Source organism: Macrobrachium rosenbergii, chromosome 4 (assembly GCF_040412425.1).
Source record: "Macrobrachium rosenbergii isolate ZJJX-2024 chromosome 4, ASM4041242v1, whole genome shotgun sequence".
Lineage (NCBI taxonomy): Eukaryota > Metazoa > Arthropoda > Malacostraca > Decapoda > Palaemonidae > Macrobrachium > Macrobrachium rosenbergii.
In genome coordinates, this window is record NC_089744.1 from 31,172,260 (window position 1) to 31,188,761 (window position 16,502).

Genomic DNA, 16,502 nt, shown 5'->3' on the forward strand with positions numbered 1-16,502 from the left:
GTATATGTAGGTACAGTACATTATTTAGTCATGAAAGTAGTATGAAAATACAGAATATTGCTCTACGAAAAAATCTGCGAATACTGTATCGAGTTTCCTGTGAATAATTTATAGATAGGTTCCACGGAAAAATCTGTGAATAGGTGAGTCCTTGAATCGTGAGTCCGCGAATAGCAGGGGTCAACTATAACCCCTAACCACTTTTCTTATATTTCCATCAAGTTCGAATACTGTACAAATCTTAAGCTGAATTATTTGTGTCTTGGTTCTTTTGGTCTTATTTGCCAATAAGCCCTTATTAAGGCTTATTTTCTAATATACAACCCTTAACTGTAGTATAGCTTATTCATTCTTCACGCACAAATCTCATATACGATAGCTCACATGTAAAAGATAAAGGTAGTACTGTATTCCCACAAGAATACAAACCCTCATCTGCTATACAGATATACCTTCAGGAAAAGTCATCCAGTCAATGCTATTTATGTAACTAAAGATAAGTGAGAGAGGGATGGGAGTGCCTCCCACTCAGTTAACCCTTTTGTGGAGATATGTATCCTGTGTTGCGCAATAATGGTATGAGAAGACTACCAGTGTGCATCATATGATCATCTTTATCACAACATGATATTTGAACAAATTTTGCGGGAAAACATTCAAATCACTTGAATGGGCCATAAATGACTGTATGGTAACACTCAACTCAGCTCAGGATACAAGGGAGAATAGTCTGACATGATATTTAATGGGGAAAGTACTACATCTCCCTGTCCCAGTACATCTCATATATATATATGTCCATAAAAGTACTCAGGGATTGTCGCTGGCTTTAATTATTGTCTTTTGCAGTAGCATCTCTGATTTAATTGCAATTTTCATATAAGTAACTTGGTAAGTAATTATGTACATAGCTATAGTTTCAACTCATGCAGCAGCCTTTATTTAAAAAATCGCAGTAGCACTTTGATAGTTTAGTGTAGGTGAAAAGCCCCGCCCACTAACGGGAATACTGGAAACAACTTAGCAGAAAACTTCATACTGTTTCTGCTGGCTCTCTAGTGACATCAGGGGTTTGCTGCAGCTTTTGTTTACGGATTTTCAGTGTATGGCTGGATTTCAGTGAAGTATTATTGCTTATTTTGAGTAGCCTTCAAGTTTTTATAGCTTTCAGGAGAAGTTTTCCAGTTTTTGTTGTTATTTCATCTAGTTTTCTGTACTGTAGTGAAGGTTGCAAAACAGATTGATCAAATCTTCATATGACCCTTATAGTGGGTGCAGTAATGTAGTAAGGAGGAACTGATGCTGAATGTATTGATTGCTTGAGCGCCCAGCACCAGCTCCGGAGCGCCCGGCACCCACTCTCTAGCGCTCAGCGTCAAGTGAGCTTAAGTGGAAGGTACTGAAATCTTGCCTAGAGAAGTTAGTGATAGGAAGAAGAATGTGGCCTCTAGCGCCGAGACACGTGCTTCTCTTAGTTAAGCCTAGGTTAGAAGATAACCCTGCTATTCCTTCTTTCCCCCTTCCCACTTTTTCTCCTGCTACTAGCCCTCCTGCTTTTAATCTACCTACTCCTACACCTAGCTCCCTTGCTTCCAACCCTTGCCATTGCCAGTCTCGAGTCTAGGTTTAACAAGATTTTAACCTAGTAATGAATACAGTGAAGTGGAGGAGGTGGCTACTCGCCCCTTTGGCTCTCCTAGACCAAGGTCACTGTCACACTTCCCTAAACCTGGGAGAGCACATACTGAAAGTCCAATGGAGGCCAATGGGCTTGGCCTGCAGGTAGCTGCCCCCTCAATCGAACCCGTTGTGCATTCCCAGGTATCGGCAGTCTTGACAGGAGACAGTGTTATGCAAGTGGAGGAGGTGGCTTCTCATCCCACCAGTTCTCCTAGATGAAGGTCTCTGTCCTGCTCTCCTGAACCTGGGAGAAGACATGCCAGAAATCCAAGGGAGGCCGGTGGGGTTTGCCAACGGGTTGCTGCCCCCTCAGCCGAACTGGAAAGGTGTCTTGGGTGTTACCAGTTGTCATCCGACTCTCTAGACTCCAGCCCGGAATTGGAAGTGTCGCAAGCGCTTTCTAGATTCATCTCATCCATTGAAGAGGCACGCAGGCGATGGTGGCCACCCTTCTCCACAGCCCAGTTAGCAGTTTAAGGAGCTGGGCACAGTCATCAACCTTCCTGCGGTGCATATTTGGCTCCCAACCACCCAACGATCCCTCTCAGCCGCCCATTGTCTTCATTCAACTGCCCATCTATTCATGGGCCCCCAACACCAGCTCCTGAGCATCCGCCACCAGTTTCCAAGTGCCCAGCACCAACTCCCAAGCTCTTGGCACCAGTTGCCAAGCGCCCGGCATCCACTTCCGAGTGCCTGGCGCCCGCTTCCGAGCGCCTAGCATCCACTTCCAAGTGCCTGGCACCGGCTCCCTGGCGCCACCTCCCGAGCGCCTGGTGCCAACTCTTCAATATCAATCTCCTGCTCAAAGTGCCAAGCACCCGTTTCCAACCGTGGGTCTCCTAGGCTATGCAGCTCTCCTTCAGTATTTACAGGCAAGCTCTCCTACCCTTTTTTGGCTCTAGCTAGCCCTGGTCTCGCCTACCTCAACCTTCTTGATGAGGAGCCATCCAGATGGCAGACCTAGGCTCCCCACAATGGTGATTTCCTCGTCTTCTAGGAAAGTACTCAAGGAGATTGAAGTTTGGTTTTCTGCTAAGAGGGAGCAAGGTAAGGCTTCCTTCATCTTTCCACAATCGCGCTTAATCCCTAGGAATTTTCATTCCTACACCACTGGCGAAGCTCCTTCTTCCCAACGCTCGGTGTTCTCATCGGCAAAAATTATGTTTTTCATCAGTAGAACTTGACATTATCCAAGACCTCTTTGAGTTGCTTGAAGCTTTCAGTTTCGTGGAGTGGATGGTGAGAGCGCTAGCCAAGAAAATGGCAATGATTAGTTGGGGACTTCACCTCTCACTGGCTAGGAGTCCTTTTTCGTGCAGACAAGACCATTAGGGATGGCTCTCTTGAACTTGTGGCTCTTTTCTCTTTGGAGGTTTTGAAGAAAAGAGATTTATGGTGCTCCCTTCCCACTAAAGGAGTCACTCAGGCCCAGAAGTTGGACCTCCAATAGAAGTTGACTTCTGGCGCATTCTTCCAAACGCCCCAAGGATTCATCTGCGTTTGTTACTAAGATGGTCTTTCCTCTCCAGCTGCATCCCTTTCGTGGGAGTATGCCCAAGTCCAGTCTAAGACCCGCTCCAATCTGCTTCTCGGCCAGAGCTATAAAGAGGAACTGAAGTCTTTGCCCAAGGAATGAGGAAGAAGTCCTCCATGCACAAGTGGGAGCCAGTCCTCTCAAGTTTTGGGAGAAGTGGAGTAGCAGAAGGACAGAACAGTGGATTGTCAAAGTTCTGAGGGAGGACTACTACATTCCGTTCATGGAGAGCCCACCTTTAGTCCCTTCCCCCATCATTTTGATGGCCTACTCAGAGGCTCGGAAAAACATTCATCCCTTTTGGAGGAGGTCTCCTCTCTCTCTCGAAAGAGAGCCATAGAAGAAGTCAAGAACATTCACTCAGAGGGCCTCTACTTCCATCTGTTTGTAGTCCCCAAATCATTTTTTCTTGCTGTATATTTAAGATGAAAATATACTGTTATTGTCAGTGTTTGTGTGTTTTCTTTTAAGTACTTTCAGAGACTGTTCTACAGCCTGTTGGATAATGAAAAATTAGATTAACTTAATGATTCTTAGCTGATCTCAAGCTCAGGAAAGTATGTCAGGAAAGGTAAAACACTTTAATTACAAAAATTAGTTCCAGAAAAGAAACCTCTGCTCCCTAACAGCCTGTAAATTACACTACTAATGATTCCAAGAATACAAATTCTGGTAAAAGAAACATGAGAGGAGACAGAGTGTTGGCATACAATTTCACAGTGAGATGGCAGATGTGTTAAAATTGAGAAGATATGTGAAAGAATGATGAAGATTCAAAGGTTGACTTCCCAAGCAAGCAAAGCTGCAGGACCAATATGAAGTTGGTGTAGCATGTATTCCAGTCCTGCAGCTACTTCTTGACCAGGACAACTGATGACAGTCACTTCTCCAGGCCTGTCCTTCCATGTTGTACAGTACTTTGGTTACTTTTGGCAGTATTACTACAGTAAGAATGCTGCTTTGTCAAGTTCTTGTATCACACAGCTTAGAAACAGTGACTTCCATGTTGCCAGGTTCTTAGAACTGGAAGGTTGACCTCAAAGTCCACAGTTGAAAGAACCTGTAAGCTAATGCCTCCCACTTTTCCCTCATAGGGTTTGTATATATGGCATATACAAGTTATTTAAAATGTTTTATTTTTGTTGTGAGTTATGGACGTCACAATTTTTTAATAACCTACTGTTACTATTGCCCATTACAGAGATTTTACTGGGAAGCAAAGAGTTGTGGTAATTGCAGTATTTGGTAAAAGCACCATTGACTGTGGAGGATGTAAGGCATCAGCCTTAGAGTTGATGGTAGGTCGTAAGATCTTCAACAGAGATTTGTGTCGGCCTATTGCAGTTGACAGTGAATGTTTGGTAAGTACATATAGGTGCAATTCTTCACTTGCTATAACCATTTTCATATACAGCACTATTGTATTTGTATCCTTACAGAAACTTGTGGTATTTTGTTATGTTGTTCTAGATTCCATAATAGTTCCATTCATTATTAATCATCACATTTTACATGAAAATACAACTATGTTACAACAAACCCATCATTTATATTAGCCCCAGTTTATGAGTTTATATGAATCTTAGACTCCACTCTTGAATAAAAATATGAAATCTGGTTGCTGACTGGATAGTTTCACTGCATATGTGCCCCATATATCATGGATTCCTGTCACAAGAACCTCTTTTCTTGCATGCCTACCAATCACTGTTCCCTTACTCAAGGAATTTCATTATTTTATCATCCTTCTAGATCGTGATTAAATTTTAATGATTTTGTAAGAATTCTTGTTTTCCATTTTCACTAAAGTATCATGGCAAAATTAGTAAAAATATCATTAACTTTAATATGTATCACTTTCCTTGTCTAGTGAGATTTTTTCCCCCATATTAGGCCTTTTTTGGAATCTTTTATGAGGAAAATGTACAAGCACAGTACAGTATTTTCACAAAACAGTTGCATGCATTACGTCTTGGATGACTTTAGAAGAACTATGTGCTGGCTTGGCAGTGGCACAGGTGCAATCGTGGTGACTTTGGAAATTTGCTCAGTTGGATACAGAGAGCTATTTGATCATGATCTTTCAAACATTGAACTGATCCGCCGGAAGTGCCCAAGTTCCGGTGGGGTATGTGCTTGTGTGTGTGTGTGCGATCTCCCGTGGGATATTTATGAGAGAAACAGTGATTCTCACTGGGAGACTGCCTCGATCTTGAGTGGCTGATATGTGCTTTTAGCCTGTGTAGTGTTTAAAGGAACCGCCACTATGAAGATACATTATTCATGGCCATAGAAAAAGTAAGTAAGATCGCCCAGTGACATTTAGATCTTTTCCAGACTTTAGAGGGAAAACCCCCGGTTGAGAGGCAGTGAAATTAATTGATGTCTACATGATGAATTTTCCCATTGTGCATTTTTCTTTTTGGGATATTTATGACAGTTAACTCCATTTCAGGTTTTTTTTCTCCTTACAGGCTTTTTTAGACAGGACCTCGCAATTTTGTCAGATCCTCTCCTTTAAAAAAGGGGGGGGTACTGTCATTGGGTCTGCTATTAGGCAGGAAGTATTTTCTTAATACAAGCCTATTCAGGTTCTGTTCTAAGCTCATGATCTTAGACGGTGACCACTTACATTATTTTCATTACATGAATTTAGAGGACCTTACTAATGTTCAGGGTAGAATTCTCCTAGTTTTCAACGTCTCTATTTAAGTCTTTAATAGCATAAGAATGATGTTTATTTCTCTGTTATTATTTCACCGGCTGACACAGGACCCGATCCAGAAAAAGGATTTTGACAAAGGAAAAATCTATTTCTGGAGAGGGGCCCGTGTTACCCGGTGACCCACCCTGTTTTTCATTCTCTCCCTCCCATGGTAAACTTCATTCTAGTGGGGTGGGTGCTAACATGGAATGCGGCTAGTGTTGCCTTGTATACAGTCCATGAGTAGTGCATGGGCTTGTATCGGCACCTCTCTTGTTGGGACTTTTGACATTGGGAATCTCTATAGGATAAGGTTCCGTGTTTTTGTAGTTCACCCTTTTCCATACACGACTCCATCTAGTGGAGCTCGCTCTGGGGTAGTAACTCCAGCATTTCATTTAGCTTTCTCTGGTATCTAGCAACGGAATTACCTAGAAATAAGTGCTGAATGGACTTTTTCACCGGGTGACACGGGCCCCTCTCCAGAAATAGATTTTTCCTTTGTCAAAATCCTTTAATATGTTTCTTTCAACAGGAGTTCTCGAGTTTTGTCCTGAGAGGACGAATATTTTGGAAGTGGTGTTTTTACTCTTACATACTATATGACATATATTGTGGTCTAAAAGAATTATGACCTCATTACTTTGTGTGATGACTAGGGTGTTATTCACTAGTATGCTTGGTATAGAATTATTTGGGAAACAGTATTTCCTCTAGTTATGTTTTCCCATGATAGGGGGCGTTAATCACTCCATTTCATGACCATAGCTTTTGCTGTTACTTTCATTAAATTTGTCAATAAAGTCTAGTTTTGTACGTCAGTATTTAATTTCAGTAGGCCTTTGTTGTAAAGATAGATTAGTGAGAGAAGTCAACAAAGGAGAAGGGATATGCTGACCCAGGGATGAGCCACGGCTACCACAGACATCTTAGATAAGTAAGATGATTGATTCTGTTCTTAAAACAGATAAAGCAATAAAAGATGGCCTGTTTGACCTGGGGAACAGGCTCATTAACAGTGGTTGGCAGTGATGTTAGACATAGATAGATAAATAGATAGTTAGGGTTATGCTTCCAAAGGGACATATTTTAGTAATTCTGGTATTGGCATCTCAGAATAAGGTTTTGTTGGGGGTCAGCGATTCAGCGTAGGAAGCTGATGTTGTGAGTCGCGCTTGAATCAGTCTTTTTCTTGAGGCGACTCTCTGTGTGTTTTAATGATGCATCACAAGGCACAGGGTTTTAATATGGGTATTAATAGGGCGTTAGTTCATTTTGGGGAGTGTTTAGGTATATATAATGGGTATAGTGTAAAGTAATTGTAGTATCTTGGCTGCTTGTGTGTGTTGAAACGCGAAATACGCGAGTGTTTTATTTTTTCTCTTCCTGTCTCTGTCTGTGGTGAGAGAATTCCCACACCATTAAGCAGAGGCGTATGTAAGTGTTATTATCTTTTTTTATTGTTAATTTAATGTCAGATTGGATTTTTCATTGCATTGCAACTATAATCGAGCGGTGGCTGTAGTGACGTCATCGCCTGAGTGACATGTCAGTGACGTTATTAGTTTGGGGGGAGTCTCTTGCCTTCTCTGCCGTACCCTCATGCAGTGCATTTGAATTATGGGCGTGTCTTATATCTTTTGTTTTGTTTTTATATCTACAGAGGGAGGTTCCACAAACGGTATAAAGACGATGAAAAATCCCTGAAAAACATCATCAAGGAGCTCATCGCCCCCACCGACTCCATGAAAAATGTGCAATTGATTATCTACTATGCTAGCAAGAAGACAAGCAGTCTTATTATGAAGAATAACCCCGCCCCTTGACAGGAACCGCTGAAGAAGACCAACGTGGTGTACCGGTACAAATGCCCTTCGTGAGGATGTCCTGCGACCTACATCGGAATGACCACCATGCGTCTTTCAAAACGGATTTCCTGTCACGCCCAAGAGGGGGCCATTTTCAACCATGCTAGAGACGCTCACAACCTTCGTGTCTGGCGTAGTGATATCAATTGCATCTAAGTAATAGATCAAGCCCCTGACCACAGAAGACTACGGATACTAGAGGCACTGCATATAGGAGCAGAAAAACCTACCATCAACAGTACACAAGAAACCTATCTGCTTCCGACAGCATCACGACGCCCTATCGCAGCGCCCCCTGACAACATAACTATCAGAACATCCCAGCAAGACGTTGAGAACAGCAGCAATGAACAAGACCCTCCTGACGGAGGACGTGACCTTAATGAAGCTATAAATGCACTCCTCCACAGGGCACGTCTTATGAACCATAGGGCATCGCAGAGCAACCACTACGCTCTGAGATTAAGGCTGAGAAACCGCCAACCAATGGGAGAAGACCATGCCCAGTGACATCAGCGCTCTCTTGGCCAATAAAAAATCAGCGCTCTCTCGACCAACCAAAAAGCAGACCGTGAACAGCGGCCCCCGCCAACCGCTGACATAAAAAGCGAGAACACAGCCACCACGCCATTCAGCTCCCACCTGAAGAAGGAAGAAGGCCTTCTGAAACATGTCGTGATACCTACGATCCCAGAAGCACTGACGACCCCTGCACTCATTTTGGACCCCACCCTCGGAATTTCCATTACCCTCGAATTTTTTTATATTTTTTTAAATAAAACCTCTACAATGAACTTCGGCATTTTACTTAATTCTGTTACTGGAGAAGAAAAAAGACTAATTAGAAAAGTTGAACGAATAATCTACAAGATTAATGCAACCAAGGCTGCCATCATATTCAACAAAAGATGTTTGAAAGAGGGCTTATACCCGAAGTATATTATTATTATTATTATTATTATTATTATTATTATTATTATTATTATTATTGCATTGGCACTATAAAGTAGTAATATCTCTGCTTAATATAGATTTTTGTAATGAAGGTTTAATTTCAACAGACTGGAGTGGAAGGTTATTTTGATGCTGATCGCAGAGTTGTCTACTTGCACTTGACTGGTGCTTATGATGCCTCTGCTCTTATTTCATCCCTGGAAAAGATGCATCATCTGCTACAAGAAAAGGTATGTTTTAGAGCTTTTATGTCATATGTAAGTTTTATATATACAACTTACCCAGTAATTACATTAGCTAGAGTTTCTCTTGCTTCGGCAGCTTAAATTAAAAAATTTGCGGGTTAGCGCTTCAGTTTAGTGATGGTGACTGGTCTCGCCAACTAACAAGAGTATCAGGAACTACTTGGCAAACATTCGTCATTACGTTTCTGCCGACATTCCAGTCACCACAGAGCATTTTTTGTCAGCTTGTTCTTAAATTTGCCGGTCAGAGACCAGATTTTGGTGATGTTTTATCGCCAGTTTCGGGAGCCTTCAAGCTTACAGCATTCACGACAGTTTTTGATTGTTTTGTTTAATTTGTTATATTTCACAACAGTAGCGAACTCATAATCACTTGTTAAACTACTGACAGCGTAGTTTAACCGACAATTTCGCCTTTACCGGTGAATGTAAACATTGTGTTCGTTGCCGAACCAGTAACATGATTTTGTTTCTTATCTGCAAGTCTCAGTCTTAATTAGAATATGAGACTTGTATGTATGATGATACTGTGTGTAATAGTGTATAATGTGTTTGCTACCAAACTGAATTTCCTTTGTAAAGAAATTTACAGTTTTGCATTCGCTGCCGCTTCTTGAGCGTAAAATATTAATGTTGCGTTATCTACCCGATATTTTCGTTGTTGAAAGGCATAACTATAAATCTCAAACGTGTGACAGGAATTGAGACGTAGATATGATGGTATTCTGTGTACTTCATCTTGGTCCGTAAAGGTTTACTTTCCTTTTCCGAGTAGTGTAATAAATGTAACCTTGTGTTCGCTCCAGACCGATTTTTTGAGAATGAAATGCACCAGCGAGTCTCAAATAATGTTTGATGAGTATTGAGATATGTATGTTAAAAGAATTGAGATATCTGTATAATGGTGCTCTGTGTACTTCATAAATTTGTTCTTAAAAAATTAATTGAACATATTATTACACTTTCCTTTGCAGAGAACTGATAAGTGTAAGGGCAGGAATACAGTGGGAAAGAATTGTGCTCATTGTTTTGGTTACGACGTGCTTTCGGAGGATGACAGGAATTGTGAAGAGCTACACATTTTTTAGCTCCTTCTACAAGCGCCCAGTAGTGCTCTCCTGCTGGAGCTACTGGCTCGACGGCCGCCAACTGCAGAACGCTCGGAACCTACTCGAGCTACTGGCTCGGCGGCTGCCAACTGCAGAACGCTTGGCACCTGCTCGAGCTAATGGCTTGACGGCCGCCAACTGCAGAATGCTCGGCCCCTGCTTGAGCTACTGGCTCGACGGCCGCCAGCTGCAGAACGCTCAGTGGCAGCTTTCAGGCGCTTGGCACCCACTATCGGGTGCTTGGCGCCCGCTGTTGGGCACTAGGCGCCCACTTCAGGCTCTTGGGCTCACTCTCTGGCGCCTCGCTGTTCGCTCTCGGGCGCTCGCCACCAGTTACTGGTACCCTGGCACCATCTAAGTCATCTCTCTCCCACTGCTAACCTTCCTGCCCATTTTAATGAGAAATAAATTTATATCTTTGTCTTGAATAAGTCCACTGGTGTCACGAAACATAAAATGAACAATTATATCTTACCGAATACAAATAAACACTTTTATATCCAAGTAATAATCCAATAACCGTTAATCACCAATCCAGGAAACACACTGGATAAAGAAAACTTTATTGTCAAAGTAAACAATATTCGGTCATCCAAGGACCATGAAACAAACCAACAATACTTAAATTACAAATAATTAGTCACTCCATCTAGTGACTGAAAACAATCATACATATTTAAGGATACACACTCCATCTAGTGACTGAAAACAATCATACATATTTAAGGATACACACTCCATCTAGTGACTGAAAACAATCATACATATTTAAGGATACACACTCCATCTAGTGACTGAAAACAATCATACATATTTAAGGATACACACTCCATCTAGTGACTGAAAAGAAAATCAAATACAAAATATTAAAGAAATATACAACGGGAACCATAACACTGGGTAAATATATATATAAAACTTCATTTTATTATAAAAATGTCATTTTTGTCTGTGTGCACTTTCAAAATGAATGTGTCATGTAGTAAGGTTGATCACAGAACATATAAACACATTAATCATCAAACATGTGAATCTTTAGATAGCAATTATACATAATTTAAATAAAGTTCACAACACTTGTGAAACTACTAACCCATTTGGCAGACATTTTGAAGCAATTTGTAGTATCAAAAATCTAACGCAGCACTCAGGTACAATAAAAAGTACCAAATTATTTACAATAAAATTTGATAAAGTTGAGGACATGTAATTAAAAATTTGCTATAAATGAACTAGAGGTTTTCCTTGACATACTAAAGTGTTGCGTATGATTTGCTAACAAACTATTTTGTATGTCCCGCTTACAGTTTTATTAGTAAAAAATACTTAGTGTAAAGAGTGATAAGTTTATTGTTTAACAAACATCAAACACCTGTTATCCCAGTGAAGCAGAAGAAGGATAACAAGTCATATGAGACAGAGAATCACTCCAACTTATCGCAAAACTCCATCGGAAACTCACAGCAGTGAAAACTGTTTTTTAACTGCTTAGTGCTTGTTTTTTTATGTAATGCGTAATGAAAATGTTTTAAATTAATATGCTGTGTTGCTTTCTCATTTAAAAGTTTTAAATAAAGGAAAAACTACAAACATAATTTTGATTTTGTTTTAAATGTTAAAATACATATCCAGTTCTTAAACTAACAATGACTTTTATTGAAATGTATTAGAAATCTTGATACACTTAGGAAGATCGATACTTTATTGTCTGGATTTCATTCTGTATCAAAACAAGGGAGGTAATCCAATCATTTCAAGTATCTCCTTTTATAAAGAATGATACTTGTAACAAATTGCAGACGACAGTCCCATGGAATTCATTATACAGTAAATGATCTTTACTGTAATGTATCAATTTTCAGAACAATTGTATGCAGTAAAGTCAGTACTTAGAATTATTAAAAATAATGTTTCTGTTTCCAGAGCAAGCATTATTAAAAATAATGTTTCTGTTTTCAGAGCAGAACTTTATGCAGTAAAGTCAGTAATTAGGATTTTTAAAAATAGTGCTATAAAGGCTCTCCCAAATTATTGTTAGGAGCTGGTGTAAGCATTGAAATCTGATGGATCTGTGCTTATTTGACATTGAGGGGATGCATTGCTATGATTTTTCACTTATGTTTTCATAAACAAACCCATTACTTTGGATCAGTTGTCCCCTAGTCTCTTATTAGTACCCCACACATGCTCCAGTCACTGTGAACTATGACTCAGACTGCCACCAAAGGACTGGTAGAACCCAAATGCATGTAGTGCTGGCTGGAACTGGAGGATTTTTTTTTCTTCTTTTGTGACATTTGAAAGTCTGTATGGACATAGATAAGGCTGTTGTAATGGGTTAGTGTATAAAAAAACTCTCTTAATTAAAAAAATAATGCCCTTACATCAGTGTTTTTTTATTGCAGGGATTCCTTATGGCTTGGTCAAGTTTGAAGTTGGCATATGCTAGAAGCTTGCTCGTCCTTTTCTCAGTGTCTCATATTCTGCTGCTGTGTCACCCAACACATGTCTTTGACATCAGTTATATTCATCTTTTCCGGACATTGGATACTGTAAGGTTAGATACAATAGTAATTCTATTAGTAATCGAGAGAGCTCACCATACTGCAGTCCAGTGAAGTAAATGCAATTTAGATATTAAAAAATGCTTATAGGAATTTTAGTACTGTATCAGAAACTTACTAATCATAAATCTATGAATATATTCATGTACAAAATGTTCCCATTTTTTCGACTGTTTACTGAGACACAAGATGGTAGTATCTCCACTCATGTACTATCTAGAGCCATCAGACAGTAGCCTTACTTTTTGTGAACATGTCGTGCTGGTAACCACAGGTATTTGTTTCACACAAAATTGTTATACTAGCACCAATTGGAAATTAGTTTTTTTATTAAGTAACTTACCCAGTTATTACTTAGCTAAGAGTTTCTACCCGAACAGCAGCTTAAATCTTGAAATTCGTGGTAGCAATTCTTTTGTTTTGTGTAGGTGACAAGACCCCACCCACTTTTGGGGTAAGATAGAGGAACAACTAAGCCAATAGATCAATTTGTTTCTGCTGCTAATATCATCCACACACTGTGTTGACTAAGCAGCTTGGTTTTGACAATTGTTGTTTCTTCCTACCTGGTGAAGTATTCTTTGTATGATAGCCTTCGGCATTGTTTTTTTTTTTCATGATCTGACTTTGTTACTGATTGTGACTTTTAGCTAGTTAGTATGTCAGATACTAGCTCTTCTAGTTTCTGGTATTTCAGCAAAGGCTGCAATACCTGGTTAACGAAAATAACTTATGACTCTCATACCCTGTGCACAAATTGTAGAGGGCTAGTTTGCACCATTGATTTGACATGTGACGAATGCAGGGATTGGGACGAACGTAAATGGAAGACCTTGGCTTCTCGTTTAAATAAATTAGAGAGAGATCGCAAGAGGAAGGCAGCTGCTAAAGCTGGCGAGAAATTAGCTAGTCAAATGACTCTTAAATCTAATGATGTAGATATTCCTGCTGTATTTCCTCCTGTTTCCCCTATATCAGTCCATACTCCTAGACCACCTACTGCTCCTGAATTTCACACTTCCGAGCCCGATCGCTTCGCCAGCATGGAAAAAAAATTTGATCAGAGAATCAATATGGTGGTAGGTATAGTGGCCCAATTATGCATCGATGAGTGCCCTTATGGACAAGCTCGACAAGAAAAGTGAAAGTGAAGTGTTAGTGAAGGCAGTGGCTGTTTGTCCCACTGATTCTCTTAGGCATCAGTCACTGCCATACTCCCCTGAACCAGGGAAGAGGCATGCCGTTAGCCCAAGGGAGGTCAGTAGGGTCTGCCCACAAGCAGTCGTCCCCTCAGACCAGCCTTTTGCGCCAAGAGACAGCCACTGGAAAGGCGTCTCGGATGTACGTCAGCTCTCGTCTAGTTCGAGGGATTCTTCGCCATACAGAAGATGCCAATGGCATCTTCCTGACGAGTCATGCCCATTGAAGAGGTATTCTTCTTCCAAGGACCAAGCTTCTCATCTGCCCAGCAAAAGGTTGAGGGAGCTGTCAGTCCTCAGCCTTCTTGCAGTAAGTGGTACAGTCCTGAGCACTTCTTTCCTGGATGTCAGGAACGAGTGTTTAGTCACTTCTCTTCATTTAAGAAGTGTCTTCTTTCTGACTCCAAGCACTCTGCTTCTAGTCTGAATGAAGTTCTTCGTCTAAGCACCCGGATTCGGCTGAGCGCCCCGTACTTAACGAGCGTTTTTCATACGATGAGCTCCCAGTAGCGGCCGAGCGCCTTACATTACCTGAATGCCTGCCTGCAGTTAAACACCCTGACACAGTTAAGCTTCCTGAAGAGCCCAAGCTTCCTGAATTGCCCAAGCTTCCTGAAGCATCTGAGTGTCCTGTAGCACCCAAGTTCCCTGATGCATCTGCTTGCCCTAAAGCCCTGACACATCAACATGCATCTACTCCTCCGCCTGCTGCAAGTGCCTCGGGGGAACCAGCCAGTATTTTGATGTCAGCTTCTAAGCTACAAGCGCCAGCTTCGTCCAGTTCGGCGACGAATTGTCAGTCGGCCTCAAGTTTGGATCCAACATTGGCTCCTCTTCAGTGCAAGTTGGATAGCATTCTGCAGCTTCTTCATGGACCATCCACTGCTAAGGCACCTCCGTCGGATGCTTCCTTGTCTCCTGTTTTGTCATAAGAAGAGGATTCAGCCAAGATTCTCCGGTGACTCCTTACACGACCCTCTTGAGGTTTTTACTTCAGAACTTCGTGGAGTTCTGCTCTCCTGCGACTCCTTCGTCCCCAGCTTCATCTTATATGATGAGCAGTCAGCCTTCGGACACTGCCGGACTCCCTAAATTGGTTTTCTTGTCCTCATCCAAGAAGGCCCTTAGTGAAGTGGAGAACTGGCTTTCCGAGAAGAGGGAGCAGGGGAAGGCTTGCTTTAGTGTCCCTCCTTCTCGTCTTTCTAGGTCTCACTACTTATCTTATGCTACTGAAGAAGCTCCTTCTCTGGGAGTGGCTGCCTCCTCCCAGGGGGACTTCTCGGATCTCATTGACACAGGCCGTAGATCCGCTCTTGCGTTAGCGAAGGTATTCTTTTGGGCGCAAGAGATGGACCACCTTCTGAAAAGTCTTTTTAAGACTTTTGAAGTCTTAAGTTTTATGGACTGGTGTTTAGGTGCTCTTGCCAAGAAAGTTCAGGAGTCATTGCTTCCGCCTGATTACGCTTTGGAACTTCTGGATTTTCTCTCCTGCACTGACAAAGCAGTTGGAGACAATTCGCAGGAGATTGCCTCACTATACGTGATGGGCATACTCAAGAAGAGGGAACTTTGGGTTTCCTTCATGTCTAAGGGTGTGACATTGTCTCAGAATCGGCGCTTTTATTTTTCTGCTGGACAAGTATCATCTTTTCCCACAGACAACCATTGGTGAGATTGTTCCACCCTGCATGCCCCAGTGGGTGTGAGACTCCTTCTTTTCTGGGAGAGGTGGAGTTCAAGAGGGGCAGACCCAGTGGGTAGTCAAAGTACTCAAGGAGTGTTATTCTATCCCCTTCAAGGAGAGGCCTCCTTTGACCAACACTCTCGTTGCCTTGACGGCTTACTGCAAAGGATCGGAGAGGTATTTGGCCCTCTCAGAGGAGGTTCCCTCTCTCATCAGCAAGAGGGCCATAGAACTAGTCGGGAACTCCAAGTCTAAGGGGTTTTACAATCGACTCTTCGTACTGCCCAAGTCTTCAGGGGGGATGGAGACCAGTGCTCGACGTGAGTGCTTTGAATACCTTCATAGAGAAGACAAAATTCAGTATGGAGACAACACAGTTGGTTCTTGCTTCCATCTGTCAGGGGGATTGGCTGATCTCCCTAGACATGCAGGACGTGTATTTTCATATCCCTATTCACGAGGATTCAAGAAAATACCTCAGGTTTGTCTTCAGGGGCCAAGTTTATCAGTTCAGAGCACTTTGTTTCGGCCTCTCGACTGCCCCACAAGTTTTTACGAGTGTACTCACTCCCCTGGCAGGTTGGCTTCATCTAGCAGGGGAAAAAGATCTTACTCTGTTTAGACAACTGGCTACTTCGCTCTCCCACAAAGAAACAATGCATGGTGACTTATAGGAAACAATTTGCATGACTCAAGATTTATGACTTTTATTGAATCTCCAGAAATCTCAACTAACTCCCACTCAGAGAATTCTCTATTTGGGGATTCTGATGGACTCTCAGAGTTTTTGGGCTCTGTCATCCCCCAAGAGAGTGGAGGACTGTTTGAGGAAGGTCGACTGTTTCTCGTCCTTCATTTGTGCACAGCAACTCAGTGGATGAGTCTTTTAGGCACTCTGGCCTCATTGGAGCAGTTTGTAAGACTGGGGAGACTGCACGTGAGGTCGCTAGTTTTACTT

The 16,502-nt window shown here is 41.8% G+C and overlaps 1 protein-coding gene across 5 annotated transcripts in view; it reads left to right on the top strand.

Moving 5' to 3' along the window:
* The window catches only part of LOC136832175 (nonsense-mediated mRNA decay factor SMG8-like), a 169,974-nt gene that overhangs the window by 16,935 nt on the left and 136,537 nt on the right, over positions 1-16,502 (top strand). For 4 of the 5 annotated variants that reach the window (XM_067092946.1, XM_067092940.1, XM_067092930.1 and 1 more), the window contains exons 3-5: positions 4,419-4,578; positions 8,851-8,973; positions 12,503-12,654. In XM_067092946.1, the coding sequence (XP_066949047.1) occupies positions 4,419-4,578; positions 8,851-8,973; positions 12,503-12,654 (435 nt within the window). The remainder of the gene's footprint in view (positions 1-4,418; positions 4,579-8,850; positions 8,974-12,502; positions 12,655-16,502) is intronic. The other variant, XM_067092963.1, reaches the window with a different exon arrangement.